Here is a 25,846-nt window from a genome sequence, read left to right as displayed (position 1 = left end):
GAAGCAAGCACTATCACTGTGTCCATCCTAGGTGAAGAGAAAGCATCTAAGTAAGCATCTTCTCCTTTCCGTTCTCTCACCCCATGCGGTAGCAGTGCACAAAGACGCAAACAGGCACGTGGTTCTTAACAGATGGAAAAAGAAGGAGAAGGGCATCTCAGAGCAAGGCGAGGCGGAGAAGGAAGACGAGCATCAGACTCTAAGTCTGCAGGCTGGACTGTGTCAAGTGTACTCTGATGATGGAGGAATTTGGGGTTTAATAAAACCAAAAAAAGCACCTCTCCTTTAATGGATGAAAATTGTATATTTCTAATAGAAGCAGCAAACCAAAGAAAGGAAAATGAATGGACCACACAGTGCATGCCATTACTCAGAGGTTCGATGTGATAGCTCCTTGGGCCCTTCACAAGCTGTTGTCATCAATGGGTACAATTTAATTGTTCCCTTTGAGAAAACAGCTTTGGATTATTTCTTGTAAATATCTGAATGGACCAGCCTGTAACTCTATGATTCTGTTTGGGAAACGACACTAAAAGGTAACCTGAACCTAGAAGAGAAAATGTTAAGCGGCTTTTTAGAGAAGAGATTTTCCAGTTTTCCTTTGACCCAACCTTTGGTTTGCTGTTCTCTTTCCAAAGCCTGTAATCTGATGTCCGGCACATATTCGCGTGTAATGCCAATGACATCTTATAGCACATCACTTCAAACCTCTGACCATGACAAACTCACTGTCTTCCATAACATCTTACTACAGAAGCAAGCAGTGACTTTTAAGAATTTATTTCTTAACCTAAAAATTAAAAATTGCTTTGAGAAGTAAGCTCTTAAGGAAGATTAACAGTAAAGCATATATTTAATGACCTTCCACTTGGGGACTGATGGGCTAGTATTTCAGCCTGGATCCCAGAGCCCTTGGTGGGTAACACCAATTAGGAAGCGCAAGCAAAAACCCATCTGCCTTCTGACTTTGGAAGTGCGAAGATGAATATAATAAATGTAACACATTCTAGTGTCTCTGTAACTCCCACCGTATATGGTTTTCACTTTTTTTTTTGTTCTTGCTAGAAGAAAAGGAAAATTAAAACCCAAAACTTTCCCAGGTTCTTCATTTTCTGGCCTACCATTTTGTCCAGAACATAATGGGTAAAGCATCATTGGGCTGTTACAATGTAACCAGCTCAACTCACATTTGAAGATCCAAGGCAGTGGATACTACAGCTATTTGTCTTGCCATGAGAACATCTTATTTCTAATGTCACCTAGAGGGACAGTTGCCTTATAATAGCAATCGAAAGCATTAAACTGGCACTTAGCATTTGTTAGGTGGTTTGGGTTCTTTTAAAAAAATGGCATGAATCAATGAAAAATCTTTGCACCAAGTTTTAAAATTCAGGTTGCTAGGTATTGTATAGAGCCTAGATATTAAAATATATCCAAACACCAGCATTTTGCTAAACTTAAGGTTATCGGCTAACTCCACATTGGGGCCAATTGGGAAGGGGCAAATGAATCCGCCGGTGGTGGCCACGATGGTTTGGAATCAAGTCTGTATAACTACATCAGTGTAGCTGGACCAATGCGAGGAAGCACTGTTGTCTGAAGCTCTGGAGAAGAAATGATCAACCCCGACTTTGACTTTGTGCTTTTCGAACACAGCTGAGGAAATAAGACTGACCATTTTTCTCCCTTGGTCTCAAGAAGCACTTAGCATCCACACTGAGGTGTTTCAGGCCAATTGCTTTACTGCATTATCTACCATCCCTCAGCAGGGGTCCAGACTCCCCCCCCCCCCCTTTCCAGAGTGCCCTGGGTAATCAATCAGATGGCAAATATGCCCGTCTCTAGGGTCTCCAACTGCACGGTGCTTGAGTTTGGATGGGAAAGGAAGAGGAAATAAGAAAGGCTAACAGATGAGAAACTGTTTTCCCAGCCTGCAGGCAGCTCACAATCAGAGCTGAGCCCCGGAGCAGCTCCATCTTGCTTCACATAATATAGCCTGCAGGCACCAGCAACAATAGCAGTGGCATCGGAGTGACCTCTGGAGGAGGCCCAGCTGGGATCTGCCAGCTGAAGCAGCAGCGAGTCATGCCAAGGAAACCGAGCCTACCTCCCTGTTGCTAAGTCATCTCAGACTGTCTGAAAAGCTGGGAAGCAGGATTTTTACTTATCCTTGAAAGGCAGGGCCATGTGAGCTGCATCGGAGACCCCAGGACCCAGGAGAGCATTCTCCAGAGGCTGAGCAACATCTGTTACTACCCTGGAGGAAACCGTAGGGCCCACACACTTGGTTGATTCTTAATGAGATCGATATAACCATTTCAGGGATCCATGCAAAAAACCTGACCAAATTAGGGAATTGAAAACCAGAAAAGCATGGTGATTGCAAAAGTGAACACTGGGGTTGGTGGGTGGGGTGGCTTCTGGGATGATAGTGATGGCTGTTTCTCGTCTGGACAGCACAGGTGTGCCCAATCCGTGAAAATTCAGTGAACTGCTAGCCTATGCTTTGTGCTTTTCCTCTCTCACTGATACTTTAAATTGAAACTTCTTTTTTTTTTAATGTTAGGAAGACAAATCTGGATTTTTAGCACTAAATGCTAGCCGAGCAAAGCGAAGTAAAGCTAGGAACGAGCATCACAAAATTCCTTGGCAGCATATTTTCTCCTCCGACAGAAAGAGGCTTGAATAAACCACAGAGCAGAACACCTAAAGGATGATCAGCCCGGTAACAAAGCAGGAAGATAATTGTAGTGGGAAGGTGATGGCTGAGACGCCCCCTGCACGGAGAGCTGCCCACAAGTGGATGGCAGTACAAAGACTGGGTCTGAAAACTGCTGGCTGAATCCTTCCCTGACGTTAGCCTGCCGTTAGCCTGCCGCACTGCCATCTGACCTGGTCAAGGAAGGAGTGACGCTGCGGTACCGGTCCTCCTGTCACCGCTCCGCAACGTGACCTTGAGTCTGTCCCTTGCCCTTCCTGCCTCTCTGGGTCCCTAACCTCTAAAATCTAAAAATGGGCGTAATGATTCCTCTCCCGGCACCACAAAGGGTGATGCTGAAAATTCTGGGGGTGAGAAGGCACTTCTTAATGTGTTATTTCCCAGCAATGCTACATAAAGAAAATGATTTAAAAACACCCAGCCATTAATTCCCACAATAGCCACACCCAAAGTCAGTACGTGTGAGTTTTTCCAAGGAGAAAAATGTGCAAATAAACTAAGTTTGAGAAGCAGATCATAGACTTATAGTCTGAAAACGAAGGAATACTGAGACATTCGGATAAATCATTCCACTTCTGAAATCTCTTATAAATGATTTTTTTCCGCATGAAAAATCATGACTGGCTTTCTGTTCACTTTTGTTTGTTTGTTTGTTTTGTTTTGTTTTTCTTTTTCTTTTTAGCTGAAAGGGAAAAATCCGTGCTTTAAAGTTAAACAAAAGAACCGGGTCTGCAACCCCAGTCCCCACCCTGCAGCCTTTTGTTCTGGGGACAAGTGGCTATTTCCAAATGCAGAAGCAGGTGACAAGCTTTTGTTTATTTATTTATTCATCTATACCAAAATCGTTTCGTCCTTCTTTTATTGGAGTGTGTGGGAGCGGGAAAGGAGGGCTGAGTGAACGCCCTTTGTCCGCCTCGGGCTGCCGTAGAGACCGCAGTGCGGACTGCACCACGCCCACCAGCCCGTGTCTCCTGGCAGAAACGTTTCAGCACCACCCCGAGAGAATAGAGCGCTCAGGCTGGCGCTGTACCGGGACCCGGCGACCTCTGCCAGGGATGAAGTGAAGGGAAGGATGCGGAGTGGGGGCGAAATAAGGCAGAGGCCAGAGCTGCCCACCGGGGAAAGGGGGGGGGGCTGGGAGAGCAACAAAGCCGCTCACAGCCAAAGGTGGGCGCAAGGCCCCCGACCTCGCGAAGCTCGGGCAGAGCGAGCTCCGGGCCAGCCGGGGGCGCCGCAGTGCGGGGGCAGGTGCGACTGCCCGGTGCGGGCACTGCGGCAGGCCGGGTGGGGCTGAAGGGCGGGCCAATGGTTGCTCGCTCGAGACTGCGCCCTCCTGGACCCTCCCAGCCCCGCCCAGGGTTCCCCGGGAACCGCTATTCGGCCTCTGAAGAGCCCGCTCCTGGTGTGTGCAGCAGCCCAGGAGCTGGCCCTACCCTGCCACCCCCTCCTCCCATTCAAGCTATGGTTCCTGAAGCTGAGACTTTTCAAGGAAGCCCACCCCACAACCTGGGGTCCCATTGTCCTTTCTGAAAGCTGAAGCCAGGACCTCAGGGGCAGGAGCGCAGCCAGGCTTCGTCTAGGAAGAGCGCAGACGGGTTAGGTTCCACGCCTGTGTCCTCGCGGGGAGGGGGGGACCGGGCGTGGCACTAGGACTAGCCTAGTCATCCCAGGAAAGAAAGGATCGGGAAGTTTTAAGCCAGAAAGGGCATTCTCCATTCTCAGAATGTGGTGTGTGTGTGTGTGTGTGTGTGTGTGTGTGTGTGTGTCAGTGTGTCAGGGGCGGGTGGCACTAGGTAGCTATGATGAGGACGATTCCCATGCGGGCCTTGGCACATGGTATTTCGACCCCAGGTTTTCGGGTAAGGGGAAGAGGGTCCCAGCCTTTGGCTAGGGCGTGGGGGGGGGGCGAAAAGAGAGGTTCTGAAAAACAAGGTCCACCCACCCTTTCTCCGCCTGTGGTCGCGGTTTTATTATGGCCACCGCTCCTCTGACACCTGCATTTCACTGAGCAAGATAGGAGGTAGCCAAGTCGAAGGTGGCCGCAGACCCAGCCAGGTGACCCATTCCTCGGGGCTATTAAAGATTGTCTCTATGGGTCTCAAATAGAATAATTTGGAAATTAGCTCAGAAAAAGGGTCCAGATGGAGTATAGGAGGTGGCCTGGAGAGGCGTGGGTGCGGGGCGCGCGGGAGAACAAGGTGGCCGTCGTGCCCTGGGTGGGGTCGTTCTGGCGCATCTCCCTACGCACGTCCCTGGGGGGCCGCGGGACTGCTTACCCAGCTCGATGTTGCCGATGGCACGCCTCAGGTGCTCTTCGGTCACCGTCTCGCCGACCACCACCAGCAAGTAGAACTTGCTGTCTAGGAAGCGGTGCGACAGGCTGGGCGAGGTGGACGCCGCCGGGTTGGCGATGCTGCCCGATGGCTCCGGCTCGGTGGCTTCCACCACCACGGTCGCCATCGTGCTGGCTCTGCTAAAGCCTGGGCGAAGTGTTCCTCTCCCGCCGCTCCTCTGCTCTGCGGCAGGAGAAAAGATTATCTCCGAAGGTGCTGTCTCCGCTCCGCCCCCTGCGTCCCCCCTCCTCCCGGCGCGCGTCGCCTCCCCTCTCCGCCCTCTCCAGGCGCGGAAGAGAGGAGCGGGGAGTGAGAGGCCGGGGAGGCGGTGCCGTTTATATGGAGACTAGGCTAGGAGCCTGGGAGGAGGAGGAGGAGGAAAGGACCACCCGGCACATCCTCGTGGTGGCTGCCTCCACTCCTCCAGCCCTTGGCCCAGGGCTGATGTCATCCGCAGCAAATCATTTCGCCGGCGGCCCGGAAGCTGGAGGGACGAGGTGTGTGGACAATGGTCTGGGCAGGGCCAGGAGCCAGGCTCCAGGGAACCCAAAGAACTCTGCTGTAGCCCTGAGGGGTATCCGCACCACCGCCGTTACAGACGTACACCTTCCTGCCCCAAACCGTCAACCTTCCTATACCGGAGAGTGGGGTTGACTTCCTGTTTTAGAATGGGAGTATGTCCTGAGTCCCGAGTGCACATCAGGCCTCTGCCTGTGTCCCACCCACCATGGAAGTCGGGATTTGAGTAGCTGCAACAGTCACAGTGGGCGCTGGGGGTACCCCATTAAAGAAGACTGGAACCTGTCTTTTTGACCTTGTAGATTTAGAAAGTCGTATTTGTATTTTTTTTAAAAAAAAAAAAACAGGAATATTTACCCCCTTCACTTAAAGGATACTTTGCAAGCCCTAAACCTAATTTGTTCAGACTTTGGAGTCTGATCTCGAAAGACTAATGCTGAAAAAGAACTGGCCTTTGGTGCTCATGGGAAATGAATGAGGGGGAGGCGGACCTATTATGTTAGATACAGATTTCTTTTTTTAATATGCTGAACAGATAGCATCAGGCATAACAAAGAATAGAGAAGATACTGTCTCTGCCCAGCAGGGTTACAGTGACTATAATGTGTTTTTCAGTTCCTTGGGGATACACAGGCAGAATTATTTTGTGTGACAATGATGTCTTTTAAGATACACATAGCTTTGGGAGTTTTTATTGCCTTTTTCTATATTTAGAAGAACTCATAATAATGTTTCTAAAGGCCACCATATACATCCATCTCTCACAAATCTAATGAATAGGTTTCTGTCTTAGGACAGGAGGGGAGGGCAGACACTGCATCATAAAAAGAGTATTAGGGAAGCAAGTTAGATGGAAGTAGGAGTAGTCAATACCCTTAATACTGGAGTGTCTACTAGTTTTAAAGTGCCAGCTGGAAGTGCTGAAGCTCAGCTGATAGAATGCATGCCCATGCAAGCGTCATGACCACTGGGCAGTTTAGTCCCAGCACTCAGGCTGTGTCGGCAAGGAGAGTCAGAAATTCAAGGTTATCATCAGCTACTGATGAGTTCAAGATCAGTCTGGGATGTATAAAACCCTGTCTAAAAGCAAAACAATAAAACACCTACTGTAAGATTTTTCAAAATACCCCAGTGTCTTTGGTGTTCTCTGTCATGACTTACTAGTTAGATGCCTTTTGCCCTGTTTCTTTCTTGAAGCCTGGATGGGCTATCTGGTGGGCAACCAAAGACTATGCTAGTCTGGTCAATGGAGACAAAAAAGAATGTCTGACGTAGGACATTAGGGATCTGCAACAAGCTTGCTGCAGAGATTTGGCCACCAGTGAACAGAAACCGTACATTTAAGTGGGAAGCCAATGGACATTTGGTGAAGACAAACAGTTACTCTTAAGTAAGGGCAGTGGGGTGGTCCATGGTGAGGGTGAGGAGGTAAAGGACATCTTCCCAGAGGTCAGCCATAGGAATGGCTTCATCTGCTGAGTTTTCTCCATTTCTCTGATCCATATTACTCCTGTGTGCATAAAAGTGTTTATGTTATCGCAAAGTCCTGTGAGAAACTGTTTGGTGATAGGAAGATTTATTTCTGTTCACAGGTTCCTAAGTTTCTGGCCGTGGTCTGTTAACTTCCATTTCTTTGGGCCTGAGGTAAGGCAGAACATTGGGGAGCAGGGGTTGGGGAGCGTGTAATGGAAGGGGTGCTCACCTCCCTGCAGCCAGGAAGCAGAGACACTGCTTCTCCTCCTTTTTCCATCTGTGCCCAGCCTAAGGGGTGGTGCCACCCATCTCATATCCTATTAGCTAACTCTCTCTGGAAACATCCGACAGGCACACATAAAGGTGTGCTTGACTAAGAGCCTAGGTGTCTCTCCACCCAATCAAATTAATAATCAAGTTAATATCAGTGCTCTTTTACCTCCTTGATTTCACCTAAATTTATTGGGGGTTTATTATTGTTTCTGTGCACATGGAAACACTAATATCACAAATACTTAAGGAGGTAACCCTCAAAATATACAGAATGAAAATAAGATACTAATTAACTTTTTGCTATACACTGTTACTGTTTGCTTAAGATTGAGCCTGAGGTATATACTATTTCAGACAAAAACAGAGCAGTGTTGAAACATACTAACACATGAGAATTGTTCCATATGTTGCAATGAGGAGTACAACAGGAGGTCAATAAGATGACCCCGTGGGTCAATGATTTGCTGCCAAGCCTGGGACCCTAGTAAGTGAGTCCCCAGGACTTACACAATGGAAGGAGAGAACAGACTACCATAAATGTCCTCTGGCCTCCACACACATTAATTAATAATTAATTAATTTTTTTAAAAAAAGTGCAACCACCATGGTGGTCTGTACAAAAAAGCATGACCATGATCCACTCCAGTCTTCACCTGCGCTTTCCAAACCAGAGACATGATGGCAGAACACAGGCTGGCATTGGGTACAAACTGCCAGTTTCTACCTCTGTGACTTCAGGCAAGTAACTTGGCTCCTTTTTTACGTTCAGCCCCTTTGTTGGGAAAGTGGGAAGAATGGGAACTTTGTGACTGCGTGAGGAAAGAGTAAGTGATAGAGACTTCAGAAGTTCTTAACCCAGTGGATGGAGCACAGTAAGCAGCCAAGGTCTGGCTGATTGAACGCCATCCCCACCCCCATTTTCTTAGGCAATGGAGTGAAAGTAGCTTTACAAAGTGTTCAGGTGACTCCCCCACCAATACTTCTGGGAGAAAATAAATAAAAACCAACATATCCAGCCACTCTTCTAGCCGAGAAGAGTCCCCACCCCCAAGAAAAAGGACGCAGTTCTAAAGGCAAAGAAAGCTAACCTCTAAGGGAGCTGCTGCCTGTATCACTAGCTACTTGGTGACCTCACCCAAGTGTCCAAAAAGCACTGCACACTGGGCATGCTCCACACACAAATCATCTTTACCCTCCAGACCTGAGCAATCATGTCTCCTGTTCCACTGAATAGCAGCACCATCCATCCCACTGTGTAAGCCTGAGGCCTCACAGACATCTTGGTCTCTTCCCTGAACCTTTCTTAGCTGCATGTTCAGCCAGCCAGCCTTGCATGGAGCCTGGTCAGTTTCACCTTCACCTTCTCGATGCTTCTTCCTCTGCCATCCACTTCTCTCCGTTATCACAGCCCTAGCCCTCACCATTATGAGAGGTACTATATATAGGTTTAAAAAAAGTTCTGGAATAAAAGTTCCCCTCGTCCAGACATGTTGTCGATAAACCCATGGCTCAGAGTATAGACTCTGCTACTTACTCCCTCATGTCATAATTTATTAGCTGTGTGACCTTGGGCAAGGTGCTCAGGCACTCTGTCCTGATTTCTTCTTGTATGTAGTGGCAATAGCCACCAGCTTCTTGGCAGGGTGCTAATAGAGTTGTTGTTCATTTGTTGCCATGCTGGAGGTGACACCCAGAGTTGTGTATGTGGTGGGCAGTCGCTCTCACCAGTTTAGGCCCCACCCCCACCCAAGGGGATAGTTTAAACAAGTGCTTAGCAGTGTCTTGTATGTATGTAGTAAGCACTCGGTATAGGTTAATTGATGATTTATTCTTATTTACCATTCAGTATAGACAATTTCAAACATGTATGAATTAGACAAGATCATGCAATATTATAATTATTGGGAATGATGTATTTAATAGTTTGGTTGTTTAAGTCAAGGTCAGAAGAAGTGTATTTAAACTAACCAGTTGTTTGTTTGTTGTTTTGAGACAGGGTCTCTCTCGTAGCCCTGGCTGTCCTAGAACTCACTATGTAGACTAGGATGGCCTTGAGCTCACAACGATCCACCTGCCTCTACCTCTAGAGTGCTAGGATTAAAGGCAGGCGTTACCACCAGACCCTGTTCCAAGCATTAATCTTTACTCTGTGTGCCCTGACTCTTCTTGCTTTCCTTGTAATGTTTTTGTTGAAACACTTGTCATCAAGAGTTTCACAAAGCCTGACTTTTGCTGGGTGCGTGACTGTTTTGTCACTGACTACCTCTCTGTCTCCTGCTGCATCTTAATAGGGAGATCTGAGAGCTTGATCAGAGGGCTGGGGGGTGCTACCCTACCATGAACGAGGCTCTGGATTGGATCCCTGCAATCCTAGCTCTTGAGAGGTAGAAGAAAGAGACTCAGAAGGCCAAGGTCATCCTCAGCTATGCAGCAAGTCAGAGGCCAGCCTGACCTTGTCTCTAAGTCATTTAGTTAATTAAAAGATTGGCCAGATTTGGGTTTTTGCAACTATACTTCATAGATGATAGTAGTTTCTTTGTATGATTTTTTTTGTTATGTCATTACCTAATCCATTATTTATTAAGAATTTGAAAATTCCAATATTTTATTATTTGACAGCAAGAAGGCATCAATTAGAAGAATTCTTGCCTTGTCAGTTGGCTAACCTGAGATACAGTTTGTACAGGAAGACAAAAGACAAACATGTGGCTCTTTATTTGCTCATTTTCAACATCCATTCATTTGTACCATTCTCCCCGAGTGACTGATCTTTTTCTCTCACTGAGATCTAACATGGATCTGTTATTCATGTTGATATTTTCATTTCCCTTCTTGGCCAGGAGTATGCAGAACACTTCCCACCTACCTCGTATCTATCCACAGAACCAGGATTTATCTGGTTCTCTAAGAAATCAATATTACTTAAGTAAAAAATAGCATTGAGAGACCATTATCTTGACTGAAGGTCGCAACCACGTTGGTCGTCGTTTCTAGATATTTTCAGTAAACACAAATGAAGGATTTTTTTCTCTCAGAATGAAATACACTATGGGTTGACAATGACAGTAGTAACTCAGGTCAAGGCCACCGGGGTTTTGCTTGTCCTTTGTCTTTGTTATACGTTATACACGTGGAATTCCAGTTCTCAAGGATAAAGCCAGGATTAGAGCAGAGAGTGGCTCATTTTCTCCACCTTACACTCCAGTAGCTATGTAATAAAACATACAACACTTTTGCCAACTGTATGGTTACTAAAAGACCATTTAACTCTTTTTACGATGACTTCTGTTCTTAGCTTGTATCACACTAAAGACTGAAACTCTCAGTCACCAGGCACTAGGGATGGTGGTTCCTTTGCGCTCTCCATCACTGTGAGCACAGCACTGTTGGGACAGCAGCAAGATAGCAATAGCAACAGGATTACCGAAAACAGCTTGCAATGCCTCTTTGCAATTTCTTTCTCCAATAGCTGTCTCCCCAAGGCATACAGCTTTATGCAGTCTAATTAATTAATTCCTTTTTATAGGATGATGCCATTAACTCAATGCATAGATTCATTGGTTTCATTTGTGGTATTTCTGAGTTGATTTTTAAATTTAATTTTGTCTTATAATTATGAACGTATGGTTTCAAGGTCAAATTTATAAGACTTCTTTTTTATCCAGATGACTTCAGTCTCTACTTATACTTCCTCCATCATGCTCCCTGACTTTCCTTAGAAGCACACCCCCATCTCCCACCCTCCACCCATTGCCCGAGCTCAGTCTCCAGCACCAAAAAGAAACAGTAGACACATGCTACCTAATAATATATCCCGGCAAGAACTCTATAATGATATAAATGTATAATCTTCATTCTTTTTTAATTGCTGCATGTTAACCCATTAAGTTTATCTATAACATATTGCTAGTGGACATTTGAGCTATTTCTAACTTGATTTATATTATAAAGAATACTTTTCTTAGTTACTTTTCTCCTTGCTGTGACGAAAGCAGCTTGAGGAAGGAAGGGCTTCACTTTGGCTCACTGCTTGAAGGTCTGGTCCCTCCCTCTGGAGAAGGTGTGGCAAACAAGAGCAGCCCAGCCATGGTGGCAAGAGCCTGAGCTAGCCCGCCCATGTGTCACAGTGAGGAAGGAGAGAAAAGGGATTGCTCAAACTCTGTTCAGCTTTTCTGTTTTCCTTCTTCTTCCATTGTGGGACCCCCACCAGTGAGATGGTGCTGTCCACATTCAAGATGGGTCTTTCCTGTTCTGCTAAAACTCCATGAAAGTGCCTGCGGAGTCACACCAAAGATGTCATCAAAGGGATTCAGAGTCCCGTCAAGCTAACAGTGAAGATTCGGCACCACAGTGGTTACATAGCATTGTTTTGTTCCTTGGTAACACCTGGGCCAACTGATGGGCTCCCACATGTTTGTCTGACCCTCAGCCGGTTTGTGACTCACACCCCAGGGAGAATGATCTTACCGGATTGGTCACTTTACCTCGGTGTCCCACTTGAAGTCTTGTATTGTCTTCAGGATAAAGACCAAAATACTACTGCTGCTGCTGCTGCTGCTGCTGCTATTTCTCCTTCCTCCTCCTCCTCTTCTTCTGGTTTTGTTCTTTATTTTTCTTCAGAGTCTCACTATGTGGTCCTGGCTATCATAGAACTCCTTACATCTACTAGGCTGGTTTCAAAGTCAGAGATCCACCTGTCTTTGCCTCCAGAGTGCTGGAATTAAAGGCTTGTGACACCATGCTCAGCATAAGACCAAACTTCTTAACATGGCCTACAAGCTCCCTAGAAAAGTCTAGCCCCAGCTTATTTCCCTTGGGCAATCCCTAACTCAACTGACTCTTCTCTCTCAGCCTCAGCCACAATAGCCCACCCCACGTTCAGCCTCTCCTTCCTCTCTATGTAGACTCCCTTCCCCTTCTTTCCCTGGCACAGACTAGGTCACTCTCCTAGTTAATATGACCTAATCTTACAGATGGCACCTCAGCTGTCCCTTCTGTGGGAAGGCCTCTCATCCTAATCTTTTTATAGGCACTTGTGTCTCCAAGCCTCAGTTATCTTCGGTACTTATCATGGTCACCTGCAGAAGTGATTCCTAAGATCTGTTTGTCCTCTCTAGTAGGCTCTGTGTTCTATACTGTGAAGGCCACGTCTCCCCTCCCAGTGCACTTGCGTGCACACACGTGCACACCAGCTCACTTCAGTGTGTATTGTGCACTACACAGGTACTGTGTACATTTAATAGCTGAAAAGCCTCTCTGATGGCAAAATGACTGTCTCTGGGAGTTGTGTCTTTGTGAGTTGTGTCTCTGGGAGTTGTGTCTCTGGGAGTTGTGTCTCTGTGAGAAGCCTTCAATGGCATGGCCTTGAGTTAATTGCCACCAACTTCCTAAGCATGTGGCAATGTGGGTTTTTGTTGTTTGTGTTTTTAAGAAAGAAGGGATACAAAGCTGGGTGAAGAGGAAAATGGGGAGGAGCTGGGAAAACTTGGAAGAAGAAGAAAAAGAATATTATCCAATATGTTTTGATGTAATTCTCAAAGAATAAATAAAAGCATCATTTTAAATGTAAATGATTCTAGCATGTACCTTAAGGCCACTTTTAGCAGTAAGGCCGTAGCCTGTGTTTCTTCAGCACTAATTTGCCTTGCCTTTCCAATTTTTAAGCTAACTATAGAAAACAGCAAAGTTTGGAAAGAAATAAGAAATTAGGGAGATGATTTATAATGTATAAGTTATTAGAGACAATTTTAATAGTACTATGTGCTGTGTCTTTGGAGGGGTATTGTTCTCTCGGGACCATTTAATTATTTCTGCAGGGCATTTCTGTAAATTCAGTGCTTGTAACCTCAGCTTCAGGGAAGTATCTTATACTCACCTCTATTTGATCATGCTTGCTTGGGAAATTGCTTCTTCTTTTGGTAAAATACTAGGGAATGGGGTGTATCACCTTAGGAGGCAACTGTGGTAAAAACTCCCCTTCCAGCTGCATGAGCTGGTCCCTCCTGTCACTCTTCAACAGCGAACGAATGAACAATATAAAACCCTACAACTGGGGCTGGAGAGATGGCTCAGAGTTTAAGAGCATTGCCTGCTCTTCCAAAGGTCCTGAGTTCAATTCCCAGCAACCACATGGTGGCTCACAACCATCTGTAATGGGGTCTGGTGTCCTCTTCTGGCCTTCAGGGATACACACAGACAGAATACTGTATACATAATAAATAAATATTTTTAAAAAACCTACAACTGAATAGAGCACCAAATGCAAGTTCCCCCACTGTTGGTCAGCAACTACGTGTGTCTGTATGTATGCATGTAAACATACATGCAGTTTTACACACACATACACACAGCTCATCCCCCAACTCAATACTCTTTTACATACGGTTCTTCAAATAGCATTTTCTCTTTGACGCTCTCCTCAGATGTGTGAAGACTGACCTCGTTTTCAAACTTGTGCACAGGAACCCACGTCTGGATTCACTCTTCACTGTTTGTTCATGCTTCCCCCTCCTGGCAACCCTCCAGCTGATCTTTGCTTTCTTCTCAATGATGTGGAGATGGCCATGTTTTTACGTATGTTCAACTCTCTGGGCACAGATGACTGAAGTAGAGTAGATGGGCTGAGCGTGCTACCACTGGGCTGCCTCCTGCCAAGGGACTCTCCCAGGAGAAGCCAGCGGCTGCTACTCCGGCTACATCATCACCTCTTCCCCCGGATTACAGTATGAGTTTCAGTCAGTTTTCCTCATAACAGAATTAAAAATTCAGATTTGTGTGTGTGCGTGCGTGCGTGCGTGTGTGTGTGTGTGTGTGTGTGTATGTAAGGGGAGGATTGGTTTTGTGTTTTTGAGACAGGGTTTCTCTCCATAGCCCTGGCTGTCTTGGAGCTTACTCTGTACCAGGCTGACTTCGAATTCACAGAGACATGCCTGCCTCTCTCCAGTGCTGGGATTAAAGGAGTGTGTGCTACCACCTCCCAGCTAAAATTGAGAATCCCCCCTCCTCAAAGAATCTTTTAAATGACATTTCTCCCCCTTTTATCAACTAAGCACGTATGTTCTTAAAATTTTTCCCCCTTTAGGATTGTTAGCTTTTTGTGTTGTTAATCTTGTCTTATGTTTTTTAATTTCTTAAACTTTACATGTGTGCATGCTTATGAGTGGCAGGAGGGGCTGAGTGTATGCACTGGTCCCGGGTATTGAACTCAGGTCATGCGGCTTGGTTGGCAGCATCAGGCAGCTGAGCCATCTTGCTGGCTTGTTTTGTTTTTTTTTTCTGAGATAGAGTTTGAGACAACCTAGGCTGACTTAGAACTCACACACAGCAGAAGGTGACCTTGAACTCCTCCAGGCTCTGCTGCAGCAGCCGCCTTTCAAATGCTGACGTCACTGGCTTGTGCTGCCAGCTCGTCTGAGCGATTGGTTTGATTGTGGAGCTCTCAGTACATCCGGATAAATAAGCTCTGTCATCAACATGTGCTGTAAATGTTTCAACTCTCTGTGACAGGTTTTGGGGTTTTGGTCCATTTCTGTCAACTTTGACCACATTAATCATTCCTTCCAAGGTCAACCTACCTTATAAAGAAGAAATTTCTTCATTTATTAGCTATTAGGATTTATCTTTTCCCAAACCTTAGCATTCTAATAATTTTACAGATATGTCCATTGAGAGAGTATCAGCAAAGGGTTATAAAGGAAGAAATATTTGGAATTGCCCTAGAAGAATATTTTTTTTCTGTCCGGCACAGCGAGAGGACAACCTCCACGAACGGACGGCTTGTGCAACAGCAGCTGGCAGAAACAAACACTCTGAGCTCACTCCTGAAAATAGCTGGCAGTTCCCTCCTTTCTTTTATATACGAAGAAATGGTGGTGTGCTCACCAAACTGTCCTACGCCTTGCCGAGGGCTCTTCTCCACACGCCCTCATCCTCACCGCCAAGGGCAGGCATCCTTGTTGCTTTTAACCAATGCAGAGAGTTCCTTGGTGTGTGCAAGCCTTCCGGCATCATGGCCGTCTTGATGACGACTCTTTTCATCAAAACAGCAATGCTACTGTTAGAAACTAATCAGATAATGCAAACAGCACTGCAGCCAATGTCATTTCTCCTATGTTAGATGCTCTCCCCGGGGGAAAAAAGCTTCAGAAATTGCTGAGTCAAGAGAAGCACATTTGTAATATTGAAAGATGTTAAAAATTTGCCTCCTCTACATTTTGTGCCAGTGTGTACTCCACAAGTAACAAATGACTGCACTGCTTCCCACAATGTGAAGGTTTTGTTTGTTTGTTTGTTTATTGAGACAGGTTTCTCTGTAGCTTAGGAGCCTATCCTGGAACTAGCTCTTGTAGACCAGGCTGCTGGGCTGGCCTGGAACTCACAGAAATCGGCCTGCCTCTGCCTTCCGAGTGCTAGGATTAAAGGCGTGCGCCACTACCACCAGCCAGTGTGAGAATTTTTAAACTTTATTTGTTCCAGTGTTAAAGACAATAAATGATATCTCTATGATTTTAGTAATGTTGTATGTGTGTGTGTGTGTGTGTGTGTGTGTGTGTGCACATGTGTGTATGCTTGCAGGTGCAGGTGCAGGATGGGAGGCCTGAGGCATCATGTGTCTTTCTTTGATCACTTTCCACTCTGTGATTTTGAGCCAGAGTCTCTCATGGACCCTGAAAACCATCCATTTCGCTAGACTGCCTGGAGCTTCAAATCCACTTGTCTACCAGATCCCTGCCCAGTGGGGGTTATAGGCACACACCACACACAACCACACCACCACTCCAGACTTCTTACATGTTCTTGTGATCTGAACTCAGGTCTCTGTCTGCCACAGCCATCTCCCCGGCCCAGCTGCTCTGTCATATAAGTGAGGCTGAGCGGGTTTTCATTTCAGTGAGCTGTGTGCTTTGTCCTTTACATTTTGATGGATGACTCGTGTTCTTATTGATTTCTGTGTACTCTTTCTATATTAGGGGAGTTAGCCTTTTTGTGGTATGACTTGCAAATATTTTTCCCCCAGGTTGGCATCTGTTGTTTTGACTCTCTTGCAGATCTTACCATAGGGAATATCTTTATGCAGCTGTTTCATTTGTGGCTTCTGGGTCTTCTATTGTACTTGGGCCTTAAAATGGCTTTGGAATTCTTAGATTGTACAAGAAGAATTTCCCCAGGTTTTGTCCAGTGCTTGGAAGACTTAAATATTTAATATTTTTGATTTATTCAGATAAACTCGGATAGACTGAGATCTATCATTTGTTCCTAAGTTCCTTAGCGCTTTACTGATGCAAGATTTTATAACATGGTGTAATCGTTTTGGTATCTTCTCTCTCTCTCCTCCATTGACTTTGGGGTCTATGAGGGTGGGTGCTTTGGTTTTATGCTTTTATTCCGTCACTCACGTTGCCTTCTGTTCACTTCAACCCAACCCGAACTTCTGGAGTCAGCAACTGGGCAGCTCAGACTTACTGCTCTCTGTTGCCGGGGAGGTAAAATTCCACCTGCGTTGGGATGACGCTGGGGGTGCAGGGGAGGGGGGCGGTGCGTGTTGCTGAGATGAGACTAGGAAGTTCTCGTCCAGTGCCTTTTCATTAAACTGTACCTCTTACCGCCTCCAAATGCCAAGTGAGTCATTCTGACACACCAGGGGACCGCATGCCAAGAGGCAGAGAATTATGTTGGAGATCGCCAAGCTTGCTTCTTCAGCTGACAGTGCAGACAAGCAGCCGCCCAGCTCAGGGCAGAGCAATGGCCATCTGTCCATGCCGTGTGCGGCTCCAGTGCAGTACACAGCTGCAGGTACAGATGTTGGTCCCTCTCCAGGGTACCAGCAGCCTGGGACAGTCCTCCCAGCTCCCAGTCGGATGGGCACTCTAGCTAAGGTGTTCCTTGAGACTCTAGGGGAAGCATCTAGATGGCAGGAGGCCAGGGAGACGTGCTAGTGTCCCCCGGAGAGCGCTAATGCAGCAAGAGCTCCCGTGATCTGTCCCCCTGTAATGCTGCTCTAGTCCCCGCCCCTTAGGAAGGTGGCCACACCGTTGAATCTTTCTCAAGAAAGTAAGAGATGCACAGAAACATCTACTCCCGAAGCACTGACCGCATTTCCATGGGGAGTCAGAGATGAGGGCAGTTGCTGAGAACACAGCATATTTAACTACCTGACCTTCTTAACGTCTACTAAAAGATACAGGCTGTGATGTCCACAGTGCCAGGGCAGATGTTAGTTTCAAGAAAGTTTGACTGGGTCTGACCTTTGCTGCTTTAGTTTCGTCATTTGTTTGTTTGTTTGTTTGCAAATGACTTAAAATAAGATATGATAGATTTCCCTTTCTATGCACCTGTTGCTTTTTTCGTTCTTTGTTCTCAGGAGCCATTAAAGACACAGACATGATGTGGAAGACAGTCCAGCCAAGCGGCCCAGACGCAGACTTACAACTTGCAGGTACTGAGCCTGTGCAGTGTTATATGTAGAGCCTTACACATGCCTTCTGCAAGTGAAATAGAAACCATTCCCAACTCTTCGCTCCCCTTATTAGTACTATGTATACTTTAAGACCAGGGTCGATTCTCAACCCTTTGTTATACATAAGTGCCTGTTCCGCAGAGATGTTTATGCAATCAGTACAAACTCATTCACCACACACTACTTCCTGCAAATTCCCAGTGCCCGTGGTGAAGCCATGTTCTTCCCTCTGGACCCTAGACAGTCTTCTGCCTTCAGCATCCCATCCTTCTTAGCACAACCCATTCCTCACTCTGGGATGTAAGCTTCCAAATCCCCAGTCTAAGAGTGCCTCCCTTCTAGTAGAGGGGACATGCAGGGAACACACCTGGCTTTTGCGTCGCCATGACTGCAGCACCTAACAGAGATGGCTCCGGAGAAGAAAGTTTTATTTTAGCTCACGGTTTCGGGGGTCTTAAGTCCATCCCAGAGGGGAAGGAAAGGCGCAGTGTTCTGCTCATGGCTGTGGGAATGTGAAGCAAGGGCTGCTCATATCGCGGCTGAACAGGACACAGGAAGCACAATGGGGCTCGACCACAGCCTTCAAAGTCCTTCCCAGGCGAACCGCTTTTCTAGCTTGACCCCATCCCCAAAGGTTCCTTAGTCTTCTACACAGCCCTGCCAGCTGGGGTCTGAAGCATTCAAAATATGAATACCTGGGGAAAATTTCAGATCCAAACCATAACGAGTGTGTGAAGTTTCCAACTAATAGACAGTTTGAATTCCCTCCTATATGGCAGGTGTTGTGCCAGCCACTGGGGCATCACGGTGACTTAAACAAACGCGAAACCTGCTGCCGTTTGTGAGCTCATGTCTCTTTGCTCTGAGTCTGAAAATAGGCATAAGCATACAAAAGATTTCAAAGGACAGTACATTTGTGAAATAATAGAACAAAGGGGCTGGCTTGTGTCTGGGGGGAAAAGGTGCTTGAGATTGTTTGGCCAAGGAAGACATTTGGGAAATGGACACTGGAATGACCCACTTGAAGAGTAGAAGCCAGCCACACTTCGGCTGCAGCTTCTCATCTTGTAGATGAGGCTGGGAGGAGACTAGGTTTGGCGTGTTGGGAGACGGACAGCTGAACTTGCGGGTGCCTTAATTTTCTGGTCTCTAAAATGGGTGAAAGCAGTGCTTACTCAAATGAGTATTGAAGGGCATTAACAAGCACTTAAGGTGCTTAGGACAGGGAATGGGGAGCTTAACCGCCCCCTGAGCTGATGCTGGGAGTGTCTTCCCTGTGTGTGGTGGGTCCAGTGTCCAGGGTCACCAAGTCTCCAGTGAAACTTCACGACGTGGTCCCCTCCGAGTGTCCATCTAGGCTTCCTGGCCTTTCCCCATTACTCTCCTGTGCTCGGAAGCCCTTTGTAGGTTGTGGCTGTGGAAAGAGTATGCAGAGAACCTTTTCCTCCCCAGTTCTGCAGCTGCAGCCTAAGCAGCCAGCCTGTGTCGACTTGGTTCATTGGAGCCTGACCTACGCCATCAATCTGAAACCACCTTTGGTTTCTTACGGTTTCCATATGTGGCGCTTTCACTAAACGCACTGCTCTCAGTGATCACAGATTTTCCCCTTGAAATGACCCTGACTTATCCCCACTCGGTATTGCTCCATCCCCATTTTTTGCCCACAGTGTTTTTCTTGCGTTTGGGGCAAGCTTTTGAACACAACAGAAATTCAGCTGGAAGGATTTGCTACTTTTCAGGACAGTTTCCACCCCCTAAAAGCAAAAAGTATCCTTTATACCCATGGTTTACTTGTATTCTAAATAGAACTAGATTTTATTTAGATAAAATGTGATCTTAGTGAACCTATTTATCTTGTCTGTCCAAAAATAAACTTACCAATTACTAATTATTGTGTGTAACTGAAAACAGGGCGAAAGGTTATTTGTCTGACTATAGTGGTATAGCCTTAGACTAATCCAATACTTAGGAGACTCAGATAGGATCAGGTGTTCAAGGCTAGCCTGAGCTAACTAGCAAGACTTAAAGTCCAGACCTCTGCCTGTCCCATGAGTGCTTGTTTTGGGTCTCTATTGTCTGTGTGCAGTTTGTATCAGATGATGTTTGCTGAGTGAATATGTAAACTTTTAAAGACTAGTCCTTTACTTTAAAAGAATAAAATCCTGCACCCAGGTATGTTGCATCATTTAGGGCTTTAGGGACCCTGCTACCTAAGAATGGACAAGAAACAGTTTTGGATGTGGTAAAGTTGCTGCCCAGAGGAGCAGGGATTTCCAGGCTCAGAGCTGGCCAGGGCTAATTCTTCCTTCTGTCATGACTTCTAGCCCGTCTGATTTATTGAACATCAGATACATGCTCACCGGGGAAATAATTCACTGCAGAAATGGTCGAAGCTATAAATACACAGCCGCTAATCAAACCCAGAGGACTCAAAGCCTAACGTGGGCTGAGCAGAGCCCCCACTAGAAAGCCAATCAGTTCATTAGAAACACTTATAGATGGTAGGACAGATGACTAAATCTGAGCTAATCACACGTTTGGCATTTTCATAGAAATAGTCCATGTACAAGGCAAAGGAGTTCACCGGTTTTATTAACCTCGTTACTCAGTGTGTTGAATTTACGAAAACCTAGAAAGTCGATAACAGTAATTAGGCTTGGGAAAGCGACAAACCCATGAACCTGTGAGCCTGCACGCATGGGGCCAGGGCTTTTAACCACCTGGTGGGGTGGTTTTCTGAAAAGAAAGAAGAAAGTAACAGGACGGGGGAGGGAGGAGGGAGAGCTAGGACAGGAAGGGAATGATTCGATTTGCTCCCAGCCTTGGCCTTAGTTATCCGTCCTCACTCCTCCTATCTGCAGCCTACGCCTCTGTGCCGGGGACTGTTTGATTACATTGAAACATTTCAGCTGCCCGTTTCCTGGGTTCAGTGACAGGCCAGATGGACAGGAGCTGCCCTGGTCACTTAGCCCTTCCTCATTCTCCTCAGAGGCCCTCCAGGCTCCTCCTGCCAGAAAGCAAACCAAACCAAACCTGAGAAGGCAGGGATGGGGAAAACCCACCTTAGGGCTTGGTCCCCACTCTCTCCTGTTGTTTTTCTTGGAGTATATTGCAAGGGGTACCCATCCTCCAAGGATCCTCACCAAAGGAAGGTGTCTATCATCAGTACAGAGGTACCGTCAGTATCTCTAAGCACAGGGAGGAGATGCCTCTTCTGTAGCAGAGCTGAAGTGGGGGAGGCGTTCTAGTTTATTTTTTTTTGTTGTTGTTTTTTTGAGTGTCTTTTTTTTTGTTTTTTGTTTTTGTTTGTTTGTTTGTTTTTTGTTTTTCGAGACAGGGTTTCTCTGTGGTTTTGGAGCCTGTCCTGGAACTAGCTCTTGTAGACCAGGCTGGTCTCGAACTCACAGAGATCCGCCTGCCTCTGCCTCCCGAGTGCTGGGATTAAAGGCGTGCGCCACCACCGCCCGGCTTTGAGTGTCTTTTAAGTAGCTCGATTTTACCACATCTTAGTGCAATTCATCATTGTATGAGCATCCCCACCACAGCGATCTGTGTGTGGAGGCTACTATAGCAGTAGAAAGCTAGGAAAACAGTCCCTACTTCAGAGTTATGACCCAGTGAGCAAGAGCAGGCCTGTGCATTGGAGTGGCAGAAGCAGCTCGAAGGAAATGCAATTTGGAGGCCTGAGGCAGCAAAGTCAACTTACTGTGAGTCTAAAAATGGCTTTCTTGAAGAAGCCTGTCTGACAAGGCCTTGAGCTGGGGAGCTCAAAGAGAGCTTGGAAAGCCTGGGAGAATCTGCAAGCATGCATTCCAGAGGCCTGGATACAGGAACCTATGGAGGGGAGTAAGGGGGGATCCCAGGTGGGTAGGCTCAGGATCACCATGATGCTTTCAGGCCACGTGGAGAAAACTGGGCGAATTCTGTGGGCAGTGATTAGCCATGAACGTGTTAGAGTAAGAAATGGTTACGGTAGCAGACATATTCCATGTGACCTCCCCAACTGGGACACGGTAGAGGACAGGAAGGGAAAGCAGAGAGGTCACATAGTATTTTATTTTATTTATTTATTTTTTTGGTTTTTCGAGACAGGGTTTCTCTGTAGCTTTGGAGCCTGTCCTGGAACTAGCTCTCTAGACCAGGCTGGTCTCGAACTCACAGAGATCCGCCTGCCTCTGCCTCCCGAGTGCTGGGATTAAAGGCGTGCGCCACCATTGCCCGGCGCACATAGTATTTTAACAGCAGTAACAGGAGGATGTTACTGAGGCTTTGACTTCAGGCTAGGCGGAAGGCAGTGATGACTGGTCAGTAAGGCATGTGTGTTGGTTTTTTTCTCACCAATGGGCTCTTCGCATTGTGAGACAACAGGAAGTAGAGAGCCTGAACCAGAAGCTTAGCTGGCCCTCACCCCTGGTCCTCTGTCTGCCAGCTAGGCCCACTCCCAAAAGGCTGCACAATCTCCCCAAACCTCTTACCAACAGGGTCTAACAGTCCAGGCGCACGATGCTAGGAGGGACGGTTCATATTCAAACCTGCAGGACTCAGGAGGCCCTCTCTCTCCAGTGTCTAAATCAGTGTCTCAGGCCTTGGTCTCTTAGAAGCCACTTGGAGCTCGAGTATGTCGAACTTTCCATGCCTATGTATGCGCTGTTGTTCCCCTTGCTTTTGCCTCGTCATGATGAAGATGATGATGATGAAGAAGAAGATGATGATGATGATGATGTAATGATGGCTGATACATAGAGTACCAGCTATGAGCCCGTCCCTGATGCAAGTGTTTGCTCTTTCTCACTCTTTTCTTGAAGAAGCTTCAGGGTCTAAAGTGGTGCTGAGCTCATCTTCCACGAGAGGCTACTACCATTGCTTCAAGTTTGGAAGTAAGATTGCAAGATGATAGTATTCTTGAGACACACACTTTTTTAAAAATGATTTTTTTAGATTTTTACATTTCTTTTACATTCCAACCACAGTTCTTCCTCTTGCCCCCTCCCGTCTTCCCCCAGTCCATTCCCCATCCACTCCCCCAAAGAGTAAGGGGAATCAACAAAGCCTGGCCCATTAATGTTGGCCTCAACTTAAGTTGAGGCAGGACCAAGCCTCTCCCTCATGCATTAAGGCTGAGCATGACATCCCACCATAGGGAATGGGCTCTGACAAGCTAGCTTATGCACTAGGGATAGATCCTGGTCCTTCTTTCAGGTGCCCTTCAGATAGACCAGGATACACCACTGTATTCCACATGCAGAAGACCTAGCTTCCCTTCGAGTCTCCATAGCTGTGAGTCTAGAGTTTATGAGTTCCCACGAGCTTGGTTCAGCTGTCTCTGTAAATTCTTCCATCATGATCTTGACCTCTCTTGCTCATCTCCTGTCTTCAACTGGATTCCCAGAGCTCGGCCTGGTGCTTGACTGTGGATCTCTGCATCTGGTTCCATCAATTACTGGGTGAAGGCACTGTGATGATAGAGTATTCAACAATCTGATTACAGGGGAAGACCAGTTCAAGCACCTTCTCCACTATTGCCAGGAGTCTTAGCTGGGGTCATCCTTGTGGATTCCTGGGAATTTCCCTAGCACCAGGTTTTTCTCTAACACCATAATGTCTCTCTCTATCAAGATATCTCTTTCATTGCTCTCCCGCTCCGTTTGTCCCCCAACTTGACCTCCTGGTTCCCTCATGTTCTCATCCCCCTTCCCTCCCCTTTACTGCTCTCTGTCCTTGCCCCCAGTTTACCCATGAGATCTCATCTAATTCCCCTTTCCAGGGCAATTTGTGCCTCCCTCTTAGGGTCCTCCTTATTTCCTAGCTTCTCTGTAGCTGGAGGCACACACTTAATTGTAACTGAACATTATTATAAATCTCTAAGACTGCTATTTTCTACCTTGGGTGCATGATTCTGTGTCTGTGTATTATTAGGAAAATTAAAACGATACTAACAATGACTAGGAAATGACTTCAGCACATTGTGCATTCATAAAAGCAAGCTTATTTTGTTCACCTCTGGATGTGTCCACAGCATATGAAGCAACTTACTGGCACACAAAAGAGCATGATATAAATTTATTACGTGACTCAGTGAATGCATGAATTGATGAAATGCCCATGAAGGAATGCTGTTTCCCAAGTCATCCTCTTTATGCTTGCCTGTGCTCTTCTTCATATGATCACCCCTGCCCAGATGACAGTCTCCCTTTCACAGTGTGGCCTTTCCTGCTGTGCTTGGTCTTCATGGCAGGTCACAAAGGACGCAGCAAAGTAAGAGAAATGAATCCAAATGCCACTGCTTCCTTAGCATGCTGCTTGCCAGTCTTCCACCCAGGGTGCGATGGGACAGGTGAGCGCTCTCAAGAAAGATGTTGCCGAGGTCCAGGCTCCAGAGCAAGGCCATGGTAAATGAGAAAGAACTCCTCCATCACTTGTCTTCCCTTCTCGATGACGAAGGCAGTTCCAAGCATCTCAGAGCATGCCGAGGACTGGGATTCAGGAGGCACCAGGCCTACCGTGGTATTGTCCACATCCAGACTTGGAGTTTGAGGACAAAGTCCCGAAGATCAATGGTCTTTGTAATCTGAGATTTTTAAGAGTTCATCTTCTTGTAGGTGGTAGTGAGGGGCAGGAACCAGCATAGCTAAGGTAGGTAGTTGGGTACAGTCATGTGGGTGAGGAGGGCAAGAACCAGCCTGGCTAAGGTAGTTGGGTACGGCCATGTGGGTGAGGGGCAGGAGCCAGCATGGCTAAGGTAGGTAGCTGGGTACAGGCATGTGGGTGAGGAGGCAGAAGACATGAATGGTCCTTAGAGATGGAACCAAGACACAAAGATAGCTTGCTTTATCGACCCGAAGAGACGCTGAATGTACATCCTTCAGGGACCAGAGTGTCACTCAGGAGGAACCAGCTCTGCTCACATGTTATCTCCTCCAGATTAAGGATTAGAATTACAGGTGAGGGGGAAGCCAATTAGTGGCAGACAGGAAGAAATAAGACAGCGATCAAATGGAAATAAAAGCTGGGAAAAGAGAAGTAACCTCAAATGGATATTTCTTTACACAGGGAAAAATGCAAGTTTTGTTACGGCACAAATGGATTCTTTTAGGAAAACAGAAAATTGAGATCAGCAAATGGAATAGCTGCTCAGAGAAAATTGGTTTTGCGTGTTATGCCATACCCTCCCTGACTTGGGGTGTGGACTGTGTCTTTGTTCTTCTGTGTTTGAAAGTGGCACCATGCTTACGCGCAGCTTGGGGCCCAGAGGGGATGTAAATTTTGTGACTCTAAAGCTTTAAACGCTGGGAGTCTTTAAGAAAATATTTTAAGGTTATGAATGCAAAGGCACTAGGGAAGGGTTCTGGAATTCAAGCTTCATTATTGTGGTGCGCAGTAAATTCCTTTTCATGCCTCAGTTTGGTTTATTTACTCATTTGTTCATCTGTTTTCTATTTGAGTATTGATACATAATAGACATCCATCTACTGTTCCTACAAGCCCCTTTCCCCTCTCATTTTCATAACATCTATTATGGTATATTATTTGTGCTTTAATAATTAAAGCTTTCCTGAAGATCAGAGGGCAAAGCAGCTATGCTCGTCAGCCCTACAGGCCAAGGAGTAGTGGCACACACTTTTAATCCCAGGACTTGGGGGACAGAGGCAGACAGATCTCTGTGAGTTCAAGTCCACCCTGGGCTACACAAGATTGAATCTATTTAAAAGAGAAACAGAGCTCACACAAAGATGATCCCAGCACTTGGGATCACCTGCCTTTAATCCTAGCACTAGGAAGGTGGAGACAGGAGTGATGTAACTGGGTGGAGAGAGGAATATAAAAGGGAAGAGACAGGAATTCTTCCTGGGGATTCGTGGAGACAGGATCTCCCCGTTTTTGATCTGAAGATTTGGCAAAGGTAAAAGGTCTCTCTAGTGGTTGGCTTCTTTGTTTTTCTGATCTTCAGGCTAAACCCCAATGTCTGTCTCTGGGTTTTTATTATTTGTGTTATAGACATCGGAGAAATTAAAATTCAGTAAGACCACGTTGGGCACCTAGTGTGCACCTGGCACTGAATGAGGAGGTTGAGAC

The 25,846-nt window shown here is 46.4% G+C and overlaps 1 protein-coding gene and 1 long non-coding RNA gene across 2 annotated transcripts in view; one reads left to right on the top strand and one right to left on the bottom strand.

The window, feature by feature from the left end:
• The window catches only part of Map1b (microtubule associated protein 1B), a 96,256-nt gene extending 90,982 nt beyond the window's left edge, over positions 1–5,274 (bottom strand). The window contains exon 1 of the mRNA XM_041663398.1: positions 4,996–5,274. Within this exon, the coding sequence (XP_041519332.1) occupies positions 4,996–5,179 (184 nt within the window). The 5' untranslated portion in view covers positions 5,180–5,274. The remainder of the gene's footprint in view (positions 1–4,995) is intronic.
• A 143-nt stretch (positions 5,275–5,417) lies between these two features.
• Positions 5,418–24,109, top strand: LOC121455568. Its single transcript, XR_005975522.1, has 4 exons — positions 5,418–5,549; positions 7,164–7,215; positions 17,678–17,752; positions 24,093–24,109. It is a non-coding gene; the product is annotated as an uncharacterized LOC121455568 (long non-coding RNA).
• Positions 24,110–25,846: the final 1,737 nt, after the last annotated feature.

Source organism: Microtus oregoni, unplaced genomic scaffold (genome assembly GCF_018167655.1).
Source record: "Microtus oregoni isolate MIOR12 unplaced genomic scaffold, Mior012 000014F_ref0000157, whole genome shotgun sequence".
Lineage (NCBI taxonomy): Eukaryota > Metazoa > Chordata > Mammalia > Rodentia > Cricetidae > Microtus > Microtus oregoni.
Note: the sequence above shows the minus strand (reverse complement) of the source record. Positions and strands in the feature narration are given on the sequence as shown.